At 44.3% G+C, this 17,267-nt stretch overlaps 1 protein-coding gene across 17 annotated transcripts in view; it reads right to left on the reverse strand.

The window, feature by feature from the left end:
- The window catches only part of EMCN (endomucin), a 77,634-nt gene that overhangs the window by 29,095 nt on the left and 31,272 nt on the right, over positions 1-17,267 (reverse strand). For all 17 annotated transcript variants that reach the window (XM_068681808.1, XM_068681809.1, XM_068681799.1 and 14 more), the window contains 5 exons: positions 13,120-13,179; positions 11,538-11,642; positions 11,027-11,149; positions 4,984-5,127; positions 5-37 (listed from right to left, as the gene is read on the reverse strand). In XM_068681808.1, the coding sequence (XP_068537909.1) occupies positions 5-37; positions 4,984-5,127; positions 11,027-11,149; positions 11,538-11,642; positions 13,120-13,179 (465 nt within the window). The remainder of the gene's footprint in view (positions 1-4; positions 38-4,983; positions 5,128-11,026; positions 11,150-11,537; positions 11,643-13,119; positions 13,180-17,267) is intronic.

Genomic DNA, 17,267 nt, shown 5'->3' on the forward strand with positions numbered 1-17,267 from the left:
TTACTTGATGGCTCTGTCAGGGTGATCATGTGAAGGCCTGCAATAAAACAGAAGAGCAGGGTGGTTAGGAACTGGTTTAGGGCTAGAGGTCCTTGCTTACTGGAGGGGAAAGCAAGGGGGGTCTTGAGACTCCAGAAATGGGCTCAGTAACTGCGCAAGAAACTGTCCCCAGGATGGGGCAGGGCAGAAAATCCTGAAGTAATTGGTACGCAGAAAGATAAATGAATAAAAATCTTCCTGCCAAAAACAAGCAATTGCCCTGGGGCAAATAGCTGGCGTTCAGCTGACAACTAAGTATGGTAATAAAAGAAACTCAAGCGCCTAATTGAGACACGGCTTCAAGTGCCATGAAACCTCTCAAAAATTAATCTTTGTGAATCTTCATGCTACATCCTCAGCACTGCCTCCTTATTTTGAGGTGTAAAGCTTCTGGTCAGCTTCCTCCAGGATGGATGGCACCATAAAAAACCTTCCCCTGGGTCCATACAGGGCTGGCTTCTCCTGTGGTGTCCATGAAGAGCAGGGCTCATCTGGCCCTGACCTGAGAGCTCCTCGGGAGGCCGTGACCCACCACGGTGCTTTCTGTGCTTGGTCAGGACAGTTCCTGCACGAGGAGCTGCAGCAGAGTTAAACACATTGTCCTACTGCCGTGAGAGCTGTTTTGGGAACAGGAACAGCTGCTGTTGTTTCCCCTCCTCTCTACAAGCAATTAAAAGCACGGATCACTTGAGCCGCTGGCGTGCAAACAGCCACTTTTGCCAGTGATCTACGTGACGGAGCTTTAACGACGTTTTAATCACAAACGGGCGTGAAAAGCATGTTCAGGCTGACAAGGCAAGTACTTGAAAGTCAGCAGCAAGAGCTGCTCTTGAAGATATTAAATATTAGCCATGCTAAGTACTCTGAGGGTACACAGTTATTTCATACTGGCTTCCCAAAGCGCAGAGGAGATGTTTTTCCTAAGCTATTTACCATCTCATCCAGCCGGCTGCAAAGCAGCGTCACCTTGCTCAGAGAGGATCTCTGTGACGACTCATTAGCTGATGTTTATGGCACGTTTGGGCAGCATTAATGACACGAGCCAAGGAAAAGCGCTCAGGAAGTTCACAACTCTCCTGTCCAAGAACGGTGAAAAGCACAGAAAGCAGCAGGACACCCACCTGGCATTCAGGGAACGTCCAAATGCGACAGGATTTCTTTTTACCTGAATCCTGCCTTTCTTATTGTGAGTGGGACAAGTGCCACGTGAGCACACAGCAATGGTTGAACAAGCAAATGCAAAGCCGTGTGTGTTTATGGAGATAAATGATAAAAGAGATCTCACTGGGGTTCTGCTGGAGTGTGAAAAATCAAATGGCCAGTGAAAGAAAGCCACACACCCTTCTCTCACCCCTGGTCTCCAGTAAGCAAGCCAGGTGCCAGCTCTCCTCTGCTCAGATTGCTCAGCCCAGCCACCTAAACGCAGCTGTGCTCTTTGGAGCTGTTCAGCAGGTGCTTGCAGCTTGCATTTCCCACATAACCATCCACAGCACCCTTTCTGGTGGTGGGGAAAGAGGGCAGAAAGGCAGGTGGCCTTCTGCTTGCTAACACCTTTATTGTGTTGTTCTGGCTCTCTGTTTGGCCCCTGCCACGTCCCCTGGGGCTGTGAGCTGGGGGGCAGATGCTCAGCATAGATAATCCAGGAAGATTTCCAGATCCATCACGAGGATCTCGAGGCGTACAGCGCTGGCTGCACAGACAGAATGCAAGGATAAAGAGCCTGGTGTACACCCAGGTGAGCTGACAATACCTGCCCGAGTCAAGGCAGCGCTGGTGAGGAGCCTGGCAGATGGAGAGAGGCCCCGAGAGCTCACCTCTCCCAAACCTCCGCTACCTGAACAGCCGGGACACCCCGCAGCTTGCTGCTTCTGGTTTTGGAGGGCAGCCACGTGGAACTGCGCTCGCTGGCAAAACAAGTGAATAAATTTGGCTGATTACTCAGAGGGGATACCACGAGATAAATCACAGCGAAATTAAGAACCCTAAAAAAAACCCTCCTTGCCATTACTGTGCTGTGGTTCTACAATTGTGTTAACCGAGGCTTCACGGTATTTTCTATCTCCCCAGTGCTTCAATTTCTGTCTCTCTCTCTGTGAAGAAGCTGAAGGGCAATTTTTACTTAATATCACTATCCAGTGTTCCTATACAGTTTGTACATGGCAAGAGTCATACCCTACCCGTCTTACTCCTAGCAATTTTTCTTAGGAAGATTCCTCCTGTGAATCAAGTGAGTAGGACTTGCAATTTGAGGAGTGCGATAAAGGCATCATCAGGTGCAGCAGGTTGATTCACCTGCCAGCTTATTGCAGCAGGTCATTTCATCTCACCAGCCTGCTGGATGGATTTCAGCTCATGCTGCCTCCTGGATTCTTGTTGTTCAGGCCAGAGAATAAAAAGCTACAATACCTGCACTTTCTCTGAGGTATTTAGACTGATCCATGAAATCTCCGGTTCTTCATCAATTAAACAGAAGGAGAAAAAATTAAATATTAGCCAGCGATCCTTTGCGGAGGTGGAGCAGGAGGCGTATTATACATGACAGCCAAAGTTGAAGACGTGTATGTGTCAGTGGCACGCATGCCGGTTGCTCTCTTTGCTAAAAACAGCCCCTATTCCCTCCGCTAGCCTGGGTGAGCACCACGCAGCCCCTCCTCTGCAGCTGCTGGCTGCGAGCCTCCTCAACACAGCGCTGCTGCTCTCTGATGTTTCTCCAAGCTCCTTCCCAGGCTCCCCCCCACACTCCTTTCAGTTGCTCTCCAGCTCTCTGTGGCACTCCTCCCACACCCTGATCTTTTGATATGGCTGATTGGAAATTTCTCTTCAAAATGTTTCTTTTTTTTTTTTTCCTCTTTTCCTGCAGCAAGAGTTTTTCACAAAAAAAATGGCTTTTTTTTTTTTTAAATGGGAAATGGTCTCAAAACTAAGCATATTGTTTTGGATTGAGATTAGCCATCTGAATTATTTTGGTTTAGCACACCAAACAGAAACGTTCTGTTCTGGATGAATTTCACATTAATTTGTCTGCCCACACAGAAGCTGTGGCTTGGGTGCCTTCAGCTTTTTAGCTCTGTGATCCCCTGTGGGCTGCAGCATGAGCCACACCGCGTGTACCAACCAGCCTCTGCTCTGGCGAACAAAAGGCATCCAGACCCTATGGAAGGCCCCCATGGAAGATGAAATTTCAGTGTTGAAAAGAAGGAGTCCAATGCTTTTGATGGCTTAAAAGTAACTAGGGTGCAGCCTGTGGCTTCCCTCAGCCCTGAGCACGTGGATCAGGGAGTAAGGGTGTCGTAAGGGTGCACCCATTAGGGATGAGCTACCTAACTCAGCAGGGTGAGTAATGGGATTTTTTTGTGTATTTAAGCTGGAAGAAAGCAGCAAGGAGCTGGTCCTGCGAGGAGGCAGGGAAGGTGCAAGGATGAAGCCCCGGTGAGGGAGGAAATGATTTTGACAGGGCAGTTTTATGGGAACTCGAAGCAGCAGCTATGCCAAGGACCGAGGCTGAATCCCCCAGGACAGATGGGCCCTTTCTTCCTCAGCCAGGCAATTACAGCCCTGGCACCTTGGGTAGTCCCTGAGCTAAAGAAGATTTATTGGCTTTCCAGCAGAGTGAGCTGAGTAAGACGATGACTTTCACAAACAGACCCAAGGAAAAATGTAAACCTTTCAGGGCAAGGTTTAAGCATCAAGTGTAATTGCACAACTAATGTAACGGGTAATTCAATGCATAGGATCCACGGCCGTATATGTATTATGATTTCATTTTAACCTGGAGAATTTCCCTGTGAGAACCTTTCTCTAAAAGCATTGCAATTTCTTGGTTTGTTGCAGGGTGCCAATGGTAAGGTTTCCTCACTGTACACGTGTCTGCTAAAAGACACAAAATGTGACAGGACAGTCAAATAACCACAGCTCACAGTGTATGCATTATGGGGCTTAAGCTTATTAAAATAATGAGAGATTCCTCTCTAGATCAGTGGCCATGACTTAAAAATGAGAAAATCCCAACTTCCCTAAAATGCTTATTATCATATCTTTCTGCATGCTTTTAAGCATTTCAGCACGTACTGAGGATATGATATTACTGCACTTTGATATCCAGTCCCACCCTCCATAAGAAGAATCCCATTCACTGTGCTGTTGTACCACAAAAAAAAACATTATTGAGCACTCACAGTTATCTCCTACAAACATAATCCAGGGTGCTGTAAAGAGTCTTATTCCTCTAGAAATGTTAAACATTAATATTAATAGGGAAATGCAAACAAAGTCAGTGTCCCTATTAGGCTTACATAGTATTGAGTGAAAGCTCAGGGAACTTTAAGAAAACCTAAGTATATGATTCTTCAAAATCTGGGAAATTTATTATGTGTGGTGGACACATAATAAATGATCACTCTCACAACCCAGCATCTACGTTCGCCACAGAGTTGCTTAGTGGTTAAATACACCAAAACACACCCTGAAAAACATTATAGCTAGCCAGGCATTGGGAAGGATTGATATCTTTTTGACCTTGCGTGTGACCACGTTGTACTTTGAACAATGCCATTTAATTGGTGGTATGCCTTAGCTTGCCCTCTAGATTTATTAACAATTGTAAAAATTATAGCTGTTTGCTCCTTTGCTTTGCAGCCAGAGAATTTATCTCGGTGACCTCCTCTGGCAGTCAGTGCTACACAATGACCACATACAGCATATATAAAGATTTCTATTATCTTAATTTATATCCTCCTGTAATGACATTGAGTTTTCTAACCGAATCTTTTGAAGTTCGCTCATCACTTATCAGAACTTCATCGTTGGATGGCACGAACACTTTGTACCCTGCACGAATAAGGAGGTGGCCCTCATTCTGGGACAACGAACAACAAATGAAGGAGAGATTCAAGATCTTTTGAACACGTTGCATAGGAAAATGGAGTGTATATTTTCAAGACTTACTTGAGGTTTCAGAAGAAGTGTTTTTTTGTGGAGAGGTTGTTGGAGGCAAAGGCCATCTCTTAGTAGATGGAGCACCCACACTCTCATTTTGTGTCGCTTGCGTTCCATTCACTTGAGCAAGTTGCGTTGCATTCACTTGAGCAGCTGGAAACGAGACAAACATTTGGGTAAGGTACAGCAGGAGAAGTGCTGCCTTAGATCCCCGGCCATTCTGCAGACAAATGCACTCTCCATCACAGATCTCAGGTCAGAAAGCACAATGCATTCAAACAGCAAGCAATCCCTATGGGGTTGTTACTCCTGGCACAGCTGGGGCATCTTTAAAGCACATCCTTCACGTCCAACACAGCCTGTGCCAGAAGACAGCTGAGAGCACTGGCCAGGGAGCCCAGGGCAGTCATGGCAATGGCAACATGAGCAGAAGATGGCTTACTGCCATCTCTCTCTTACCTTCATTTAAAAAAAAATAGTTAACAACAAAATAAATAAATAAAGCTTTAGCTGCAACAGTCACATAATGGGATATTTGGGAAAGTTTTAGGTATTACAATTAAGTGCAGAGTTAATTACTTCATCCTGTGCTGTTAAGGTCTGGGAAATAACATCGCCACGAGAATGAACATATGAAAAATTGAAGAGCCTTATTGCTGCTCTCGCAGAGTCAACAGAGGATCGAGGCCATCCGCGTCATGAGACTCACAGAGTCCAGGGTGAGCCTGGATGGCGCACAACAGGACCAGAACTAGGCATTCCCAGAGAGCCCTTTACTCAGGGAAAATAAAACCAACACCCAAAGCTCCCTTTCCTAGCACCATACGCCTTTAACTCACCCCTTCCCTTCCCCTCTTGTTCAGCAAGTGCAGTAGCTTGGAGAGGCAGGCTTCAGAGATCAACGTGCTGAGGAAGAGTGTGCTGAAGCCACAGGAGCCTGGGGGTTCAGTGCAAATTTGGGAATTGGGAAGGGAAGGAAACTAATGAATTTCATGCAGAACAAGCTTAAATATCTAAAAGTTTTGCTGGCATTCTAGTGAGGAGAGGCATAATTTCCTCTGTCAGCTCCCTTCAGAAACCTCAGCACTGAGCACCTTCAGTATGTAAGTCTAATCAGCAGCAGAAATGAGTGAAAAACACAACTTGTACACCATTTTTGACCACGGTGTAAAGGAAAGATCTACCAGCCTGAATCGTTTCCTCATTCTCATTGAAGAAGTGATGAATGAACCTCTAGCAACCTTTATCCGCTTCTGGTTCTTGTTGTGGTGGCTGCAGACTCCAGTTTTAAATGCGGAGTTTTAATCTGAAACCAATTTAAAACAACAACAGCAACAAAAAATAACAGCCAGAACACAAAGAGTGAGAGCCTACCTCTTTCTTTGACACATGGGCTTTTAAGAGCCACTGTCCTGTGGCTCCCTTATCATAAGGGCAAGCCAGTAAAAGCTTGCAGGGGAGGGTGAGAAGCAAGCTAGAATATCAGTGATCCTTCCCATGCAGGGAGGCGGGTACACGAACACGCTCTGCCAGCCATGCAAAGCTCATCGTGCATGAGGAAGAGCTGAGGGAGGCAGGCAGGTCCCTGCAGCGCCCCATTGTGCTTCGGCACAAGGCAAAGCACTCACATCACCTGGTAGCTGCCATCAGCTGCTGATGGATAAAAGGGTAAAGTAAAAATAAAAGGGTAAAGATCATAACATGGCTGTCCAGCAGCGTGACTCATCCCTGGTCAAAGGGATGAGCAACACCAGGGCTTATCCAAACAGGTTGGAGCTGCTCTGCAGAGCTGCTGCCTGAGCCTCAGCTACTGCCCTGCTTTTGTCCTCCCAGAGCCCTTCCTTTTCTCTAACCAACTGAAATTTGACGCGCATCCTCACTTGATCTTAGCAGGATTTTCTGCTTAACCTACATATAATCCACGAGCATTTCAGCATCTCCCAACAGTGCTCTAAATCCTCCTTGCAGCAGGCTGCTGCCTAACAAGCTTTGGCATCATGTGATGCTTCCAACAAGCAGCAGACGGGCAGCACAGAGAGTGCAGCCATCTGCACGTGTGTACAAGCACCACTCAGCCAGTCAGTGAGCCCAGGATACACCTTTACAGGGCACACTGACCAGATTACAAGCCACGTTGCTAAATGTGGGAAGGCTGAACCTTCCCCTAGAGCTCACGTCTTGAAAATAAACTCACATGCAAGTCTCTGCCTGAAATCAGCAGCCTGAGAAACTGCTTGCATTGGTGACTGCATTAATGGAAGTGTTGAGAAATTGCAGAGCACGAATTCCAAAGGAAACCTTCCCCCCTCTGACGATCACATCCCCGCAGCCAACTACACCACGTGCCTTAGATATACAGAGAGCACCTGCAGCACGCGGTGGGGACCTGAGGACAGCCAAGCAACATGTTGTTGGCTTATCCCTCCTCGTAAAGCTTCCCTCTCAATTACCAGCAGTTTGATATGACGAAGAGAGAGAGTCTTCCTTCCATTCATTCCTTTTCTCTCTTTTTAATGTTTCATCCTCCAGGAGAGTGACACGAGATAAATCAGAAACACAACAGCCAAAAACCCACTCTGACTTCGTAATTTAATAACTTGAGTGCTGCCCTTGCCCACAGCACTTGCTCCACGGCCAGGGAAGGAAGAACACAATCCTGTGTTGCCTTTCATTTCATATTCTCTTCGACAGAGCCAGTGTCCCAGGACGTGAAATCCTGCATGCAGGTGTGACTTGATGTAGTGTGACACCACTTAAAATTCCTGGTTTGAGCCTGGGCTGCACAAGTGTGGTGTAAATGCCTGAAGTAACTAGGAAAATAAAACTAACATTCACACTTTTAAGGAAAAGGTACAGCATTGAAGAGGCTTTCAGGGTAGGGCATAACTGCATTATCTGAGCATTCCCTAGGCTCCCAACCTTAGATGCTATCGCGCTGGGGAAACTTGGTGTGCTAGCCCTAAGGAACACCACGGAGCGGAGAGTGGAGTGGAGACACCACGGCTAGGCTCTGTAATCAGGTGGGGCCTCGATTGTTCTTGTGCACAAAGCTGCACTTTTTGCCACCCTAAGCCAAAGACCTGTCATGTTTTGACAAATGCTGTACCCTAGTGTACTTTTTGCTCATTATAATATCATTATAATACCAAAACACACCTCCATCCCAAAAGCTACCCGCCTCCAAGGTGCGACCACCCCTCACTGAGCATGCGCTCTGAATTTCTCGGAGCCTATTACTTTAAACGGAAACGGGAAAACTTTACACCAATCATAACTAAGATATGCTTGACTAGAGCCACTCAAGCTCCACCTAAAAGATAGAAAATAATATAAATTGGCCCAAGAGAGAGGGGATGTTAGGGAAGATACCATCGTCAGGGGAGATACCATCCCAAGGACATACAACATCCTTAGGACCTCCTGACTCCTGGGATCAGTCGACGGGCTGAGCCTCTCTTCCCCCCCCATTGGGACGCCTTTGGGTGAGATCTGAATATTTGCTTATAAATCTCTATAGAGTCTTTGATCCTTTTAACGCGTTTATTTCTAGGCTGCGCACCTACAACACCTACAACACCTACAAAACACCTGTAGAACCCACACCTAGAACCCACACCTAGAACCCACACCTAGAACCCACACCTAGAACCCACACCTAGAACCCACACCTAGAACCCACACCTAGAACCCACACCTAGAACACCTGTAACACCTGTGTATTTCATGCATACTAGCTTGCTTTTGCAGATAGTCACTATCACCAGCAATCCAAAAGAACCTGATTATCTGTTGCTGTAATAAACCATACTTGATTGCATTGTGATAGCTCTCAGTAATGCAACTAGGGTGAGGGTGGTTATCCGTGATAGTTCAGTGTTCTGAATCTAACCAGACCCCCAGACGGTTAATGCATTGTTGGTGAATGTCTGAGCGGACCCCCAGGTGGTTATTGCGTTTTTGGTGAATGTCCGAACGGACCCCCAGTTTTGGTGAATGTCCGACTGGTTCAGTACTCTGAATCCAACCGGGCCCGTAACGGTTAATCAGCTACACCCCTTTAACGCGACAACAAGTGAGGTCACTCTTTTGACTAAATGTGAACTGTTGGATTTGACCCCTCGTACTAGAAAACTAAGGAGGCAAGTCTAATTGTTGGCTTCCGATATAACACACAAGGTAAGAGGGCATGGAAAGAAAGAGGGGAGATTGTATTTATGTCCTGCAGAGGAAAAAATACTGAAGACTTAAGCAAAAGAATAAAAGACAAACTCCTGTGCATGACTTCACAGTTTATGGAGCACTGAGGAATTTCTCCAAACCTGCAATGGAAGGTGACAGCCACAGAAATTGCAGCAGGAACAGGAAGCCCTGTCAAACCCCTGCTGTGAGGATGCAATCATTTGCTGAAGCTTTTAGCCAGGATTGAAGTAGATAAAGTGATGGCCTGCATTACAGAACACCAGAGATGCTTGTTTTTTATTAGCAACCAGGTGCAGCAAAAGGAAAATCTGAAATTTCTTAGAGGCACCATCAATTCCTGCCTCAGTTCTCTGAGGCCAATAAAAAAGGGGGGGAAAGCTGACTGCTAAATAATAACACAATGAAAAAAAAAAAAACACCACAATAACAACAACAACAACAAAAAAGGAGATAGCAGCCAAATTTTACATTCTACCCATTTTTAACAGCAAAATCTTGCTCTTTCCAGGGAGAGCAACTCCCCAGTCCTGCTGTGAGGAGGTGTTTTAATCAGTGTCTTTAATTTTCCTGTTTACTTAAGGGGAGTTAGAATCAAGTAGGCCTTGCTTTTAGGTCCATTAACTATTTTTGTTGCAAGCTTCAAGGTTTGTTTTTTTTTTTGTTGTTTTGTTTTAATTATTATTTTGGTTACATGGGGAGTTTTCAAAACAATTCAATCCAAGACGCTGGAGACTGAAGGCTAGCTGCTGGAAAGAGAAGAGGAGAGGAACAGAGAAGAAGTGTTGGTGCTCCAGACACCCGTGTATTTTCATGGTGGCCTATTCCACCCACAGGAAAACCTTTTCTTTCTTACACTATTCAGGGGAGGGTTGCAATATGGCCTGCTTTGGGATTTTTTGGGGGGTTCAGAGCAGTGTCTGGGCCAGAGTGGCACCAGGAGGCAACCCCAGGAAGAGAAGCAAAGGTTTAAACAGTTGTCACAGGCTTCACTCTGCTCTAAACATCAGCTAGGAGAACATCACCGTATCACTGACTGCTGAGTTAAATACTTTCTGTAATTATTTTTAAATTTAGCTTGATTCAATTAAATACAAAAAATGGAGTATTTCAAAGCTCTGGTTCAGCAAAAGGCTTGAGCAAACATTAACAGTGTAGTTCACAGACAAAAAAGGGAGATTCAATTTCAGTTTATTTTTTACTGAGCTCCTTTTGCATGTTACTATATTTGCTTAAATTATTCCAGCTACTCGCTGGATGCAGAGGATTTCTTTCTTTCTTTTTTTTTTTTCCCCCTTCCCTAGAACCCTACGTGATGTACTGGCTCAACACACACGTTATTCTAAAGATTTATGGGGAAGATTGATGCAGGGTAATTAGTAACACCTCGCTGCCTTCAGTATGATGACTCATAATAATACAGAGCAGACTTATTTGTAACGCTGAATACACATATATAAAATAAAAAACTGAGGGGCTGTTCTGACACTACCAATCACATCAAATCGTTTACTTTTGATGAAATAACTTATTTTAAAAAAATAAAAAATAAATAAATAAAACTGCAAACCATTCCAAGCACATCTCTCCCAAGTACAGGGAGATTTAAATCTTGTGTAATAGTTTCAGATCATCTCCACCACAAATTAAAGGTGTAAGATTCTGGGGAAAGATTCATTAGGATATGCAATCCGTGGGCAGGATGAAGAGCTCTACCTCTCCAAAGATCTAAACCCATTACACAAGTTACTTGTTTGTGATCTCTCTTTTTTTTTTTTTTTTTTTATCACCCCACACTTTTACAGAAACGTAGCGTATGACGAATCAGAAATGGCTCTGTGAAACCATCACTTACTGCTTGTTGTGTTGTCAACTTCATTTCTTGCTGCAAGGGTTGGTGCTATAGTCTGCTGCACTATTGTCACTGTTGTACCTTTTGTTGTTCCTTGTTTAGCTGTAGTTGAAGAAGGCATGGAGCCTACGAAAGGAAGGACATTCAAAATAGTTCCTCAGTTTTTTGTTTGTTTGTTGCTTTTTTTTTTTTTTTTAATACACACACATGCACAAACACACAAAACACACATCCTGCCTTGCCTGCAGTCTAGCTTTAAATACTGAATTTAAATTGAAGATCAATGGGGACAGGGCTCCCTTCCCTCTAAGGGAAAACCCCCCTGAACATAAATCTGCGATAACGCAATTACGAGACAAGGCTTGGAGCTTCCTGGAGCCTGATGGTTCTCAAGGCTTCGCCAAAGAAGTGACTATGTGTAAATAAGTCCCCAGGCCATGAGGCACTGCTGCTCAGTCCCTTGATTGACCTCTGGAACAGCCTCAGCAATTAGCACAAAGCAATTGTCACTCACCAGTTATGACAGACGAGGTCATAGCTTTGGCTGCAGTGTTTGCTGTTGGCACTGACGATTGCAGTGATGTCACTTGTGAAGAGGACGTGGACACAGTTTTCAGCACTGCAAGAGAAGCATTTTTATTGATTTATCACATTTAAATAAGCATCGCATACCTCTAGCTGCCGACTCTCACAAAGGCAGTCAATTTATCTTTGGGGTCTGACCCTCAGAGACCTTTCTCGCCCCTGAGTGTTTCAGGAGGGCTCAGAGCACGCTTGGTTTGGGTCAGAGGGAGGGTTTGGCCCGTGCCCACACAATCAGCAGTGGTGCCCACCAGCCAACCCCTGTGGGAGGGACACAGAGGTGCCCTCACAGTGGGCTTCTGATGCTTTTCCCGTAGGCATAAATAGCATTACTGCTTTCTCCTCTGTGGCAAAAAGCTGTAGGAGAAATTTCAGTGAAATGTTTGAAGAGCTCATTCACCGAGAGGTGTTGGGCGTTTATTAAATGTTTTTAGAACAGGCACAAACATCAGGGTTTTAGAAACATGAAAGAACTACAGCACAATTTGAGCAGGACTAATTCGTGTAATGAACATAACATTCACAATTCCTCTGGCTGCACCTTACTCACTTCCATTACTAGCACTTTGAGTATATTCATCTTGATTATAGCAGTACTCTCAGCTCCAAAACAGATTATTTTGCATGTTTAGTTAGCAAGAAACGTAGTCCCATTTCCAACTTTTCTTCCTCATGTGCATCACTTTCAACACAGCAATCTTTGACAGTTGAACTTATGAAAGAGTTGGTATTTGGCCCACATGAATGCAACATAGTCAGCAGTTAACTTTCATAACTACAGAGTAAAGAGAATTTAATGTGGTAGTTGAAGATGTTAAGCCAGGCTTCACCTTCTGAACCAGTTTTTTCTCTGTTAATTCATAGCTTTAGGACTTTATGGTTGATCTAGTTAAAAAAAAATCACAAGAGAGTCAGTCTTTTGAAACTGAGGGCACTGGTTCCACTGCCTCACCCCAAAACATCAACCTTGACATTAATAGTTTCAAGAAGTTACCGATAACTTTTTCTGTAAGTGACAGCTTTATGCACATATATTATCTTTTAACCGAGGCCCAACACAGACACAGACTGTCTAGTTCTTTACTCTTAAAGTCCATGTTCTCTTCAGCCTACACCCATCAAACTGAATACTCCCCGGTACCATATCCCAAACTGATGCTATTTCCCAAATTGTTCTGACGACTTTCTGAACTATGAATATTTAGCTCATTTGCTAACGTCTGATCATGTTTTAACCACTCCCTAAGCATACAGACTCACAGAATTAAAGCCTTTTTATCTGAGAAAAAAAAAAAGAAATACAACCTGCCCCAGTTAACCACCTCCTTGCTAAGATTCCTCAATCCTTTTTTCTTCTCAACAGGCTTATGTAAGAGCCCCACGGAAATACACTGCTCTGCAATCACCGCAGAGGAAATAACCTGCCTGATTTGTCCCAGCAGCTGGAAAAGATGAAAGCTAGAGAGGCAATGGGACCTTCAGAACACCAGATAACAGAGAATTCGGACTCTTACCAGAGGTTAACGTTGATACAGGAGTACTGTCATCGGCGTTACTCTGTGGAATTTCAGTTTCTGAAACAAACACACACACAAAAAAAGAGAAACATTAGCTTAGTCATCATCTGGATCTATTTAGCATGACACAGGCGTACAAGGCAGAGAGCAGCATGGGACCTCATTGGAAATCAAGTCCAGAAGCTTGGTAGCAGAAACAACCCAGTCATACAACTCTGCTTGCAACCTCTACAAGCTGTATCCTCAGCCTCTTGGCTTTGCCCTCGCTGCTCCAATATGAAGCATCTACTACGGCCTCCCTCCTTGGGCCACAGGTTGCTTTTTTAACAAGTGTTAGCATCTCTTAAGACTGATGTGGAGAGTACTGGAGCAATTGAAGGGTTTTGATCTCCTCTTCTCCTTGAGTACCACCACAGTTGCTCTGAGCCTTCAGGGTGGAGGGTTAACAAGAATAACTAGTTGCAGGCGTGAGCACCCAGTCTCTTGTCCTAGAGCAGGAGAATTGCTGCTGTAAGCAATTAAATGTCATTAGTAGTTCCCTGACTAATGACAACACTCCAGGAGGGGTCTTCAGCATCAAAGCAATCCCTGTATGTGAGGGTAAGAGGAGAATTCACAGAACGTGGTTCAGGAAGCACCAGGTTAAGCAATGATTGATTTTCTACGTTACCCTCTGGGCAGTGCTCCAGCTCCAGGGATTTTATTGCAATAAATGATGGCAGTTTGAAAAATCCTAGGTCAAGTTAACAGATGAAAATCTCCAGTATTACAAAACAGACAAAAAAAATCATCATAACAAAAGCAAAACAATTTCTAGACCTCCTGGCTGTGCAGAAAAATAATAATAATAATAAATAAATAAATAAAACAGCATCAAGTGCTATAGGACAGATCAAATCAACCTCTGCAGGCACATTTTAAGGTTGAGGCAGATGAGCCCCTATGTCTTCAAGCAGCACATGGTGCCATCAGCTATTTCGGCACCTACGTGCTTCTGGTGGGTCTCAGCTGGGATGTTGTCTCTTCCCAGTGAGCCTCCTCTCGTGGAGGTCTCTTCCAGGCATGCTGCTGCCTTCACGATGTCACATCCCACCATGCGCTGGCCCAGTTTGGCCAGGGCACATCTTTGTCCCTTCATGGGCTTCCCCAAGCAGCCTTGCTTGGGGAGCCTCCCTAAACATCGAACATTTTTCCTTTCTCATAAGATCCGGTGACAAAGCTCAGCTCGTGTAATTCCCCGTGCCACAAGGCCACAGCACGAAAACAGAATGTTTTTTCCACAGTGCCTACATTTCATATGGTTTGTTGTAACATCTCCCAGCAACCACGATGTCTAACACCAGCTAAACGCACCGGTTGCCCAATTAGCTCGTGCCCTAAGTCAGGAAAACTTTGCAGAAAGCCCATTGTAATACATTCATTATTCATCCTTTAAAGACGTTCCAGTTAATAACCATGTTGATGGGCTGGGATTTCCTCAAAACTAAAAAAAAATAAAAAATAAAAGTGAGAAATTAAGTCGCGGTTTTGTTATGAATCATGAGTTGCTGATTTTATCTAGAGATAAAGTAAGATAAATTGGATTAGCAGAGTAGAATAAAGTGGAGTTTTATGAATTAATTGTTGCCTTAAAATGATGGATAATTAAGTACACTTTAAAAACAAGTTGAAAGCAGCATGCAAAAATGCTTAAAACTAGCCAAGATTTTGGGAGAATTGGTTGATTAAAAGCAGCGATACAGCTGGTGGTTTATTATGCTCTTATTTGCAATGTTAAGTTGTGACTAAAGAGGGATGGGGGGGCACAGAAGAAGGAGATGAAAAGAGATTGAGAGCAAAACTCTGACCTACAATAGGCTGATGAAAAAAGAGAGAGAAAAAGATTTGTTTTTCTGTTCGTGTCAGATTGACTGCTGTGTAAGATGAAGGACAACCAACCAAAGCTACAACTGCACTATTTTGGGCAAATTTAAATGCAGTGATTCCTCTGATATGAGAGAGCCACTCCGCCGTGGGAGTACACAAGATCTCTTTGGCAATGGTTCCTTCACACAAACCTATTTTTCGGCCAAAATAGCGTGGATGACCTGGGGTGCAGCATCCCTGTGCCTGGAGAACACGCCTGGAGCCAGGAGGTGCTAAGGCATGACACTGGGCTGAATGAAGGAGGGTGCTGGTGGTGCTGCCAGGTGGGAGATCCGCAAAGAAAAGGAAAAACATGTCTAAAAGTAGATAGAGTGAGAAGTCAGAAGGGCAAGAAAGATAACAGGATGGGAAGAAGATGAGAGGTCTGGGCAGGAAGGCCCAGAGACAGGGAGACAATAAGGGGAGCAGGGGAAGATACGAATGAATGAAGAAGAGCAGATAAGCATTTGACCCCTGGCCATGAGGCCAAAATGAGAAAAGAGAAACTAAATTATTTTTTCTCTTCCTTTCAGGTTCACAGGATGTGCCTTTATTGTCTTCCCTGGCTTGGATTTAAATGGTTCATTTGTACTAAAATTAAAACAATAGTAAATTCAATTGTATCTGATCTTCAGGCATGATTTAAGAACCATCCAACTAAAACACTACACGAAGTTTCTTTCTTTAAAAATTCCACTGGAATCCCTGAGTTCAGCCAGAACTGACCGACAGCCACAGTCATCCTAAAACTGCAAGTTTTTGATGTAGGCTTCAATCTCCAAGGTCTGAGCCCGGAGCTCTCACCATCTCTTCCTTCCCTCTATCTCATTATTTTAAACTTTACACTGGGAAGACTGAGATAAGAGGGTTTCGACCTTGTGTTAATTAGGTGCCTGCTACTGCTGCAATCAAGACAGGAAAAAAAAAAAAGGCAGAAAGGACTGCATGATACTACACCAGCAGCTCTGTTTGTGTTACGGACTAGCACAGAGCACTGACTGAGTTTAAAACACCACATACAGCAGCTAATACAGAAGTGAATGCCAAAAAAAAAAGTAAAGTGTGAACATCTTTAGAGATAGATGGATTGTTCAAAATACATCTTGATTTTATTTATTATAGGAATTAATGAATGCTGGCCACTTCGGCATCAGTATCTGATTTTGAAAATAAATGATTTTTACTGGAAAAGAATCTATAAGCACAGAAACGGTGAAATGGCCCCTCTTTAACTTGACTTTAAACTTTTAAACATTTTTTAGCTTGACCTTGCAGTAGGCAGGCAGGAGGCTATGTTGCTATTGAACCCCCTCCATGCAGATGAGCCCTGGCGAGGCCACGGCTGAAGCACTCGGTGCACCTCGGGGAGCATGCTGAGAAGAGCATGAATGCCTGGAGGTGGGGGTGTTACAGAGGACCACAAAAGTCATCAGGAGGCTAGAAATAAAAAAAAAATAATAATAAAAAAATACTTTTCCAGAAAGCAAACAATAATCCTCATCTCTTCATTCTTTCACCTGGTATTTCCCCGGGCCTGGCGTGGTTCTCGCACTTCTTGTTTCTCTTTCCACTCCTACCCATTTTCTCTTTTCTCCTTTGCTGCCTTCTACCCTAAATCTTGAGATAAATTTCTTTCTTCTTTTGTAATGAATTTTTTTTGTGTCATCCTCCAAATAAAAAAAGTGCTTTGCCCAAACGAGTAGCTCATCTTCTGCCAACCATCCATTGCACAAACGTCACAGCCAAAACAAGTTTTGGGTACTGCTCAACCCCTCCAAACAGACTCAAGTGCACCTACATGTATTAATTTTGGGGTCAAACTTAGGCTTTAACTCTTGGTTTACCACCAGGCCTTCAACACGGGCCTTCTATCTGGTTCAGCAGCTACACGGTTTGGGGCTTTCCTCCTCAGGAATGTCCCAGGGTTCAGACTGAGTACTGTAAATGTTTTTTTAGGAATCCTGGGCACATCTTCCTGCACACTTCAGGGTAGTGTTCTGCCAAGATACATCAAAAGTGTCCCCATTTTCCAATCAATTCTTTCCTAGAGCCCTACAAGCTGCATCACACAGTGGCACCACGTGCTAAAGGAGTTCTGCAAGAAACAGGGAGATCTGCACTTCAAGATTTCAGCTGCATCTGTGGATCTTCCTGAACAGACAGCCAGAACATGGGTACAAGCCTCAAGGTTTGCATTTACAGCTTCCTCAGTATTTGGCTTTGTTTGGAGCACGCATTCA

This window comes from Anas acuta, chromosome 4, assembly GCF_963932015.1.
Source record: "Anas acuta chromosome 4, bAnaAcu1.1, whole genome shotgun sequence".
NCBI classification, from domain to species: Eukaryota; Metazoa; Chordata; class Aves; order Anseriformes; family Anatidae; genus Anas; species Anas acuta.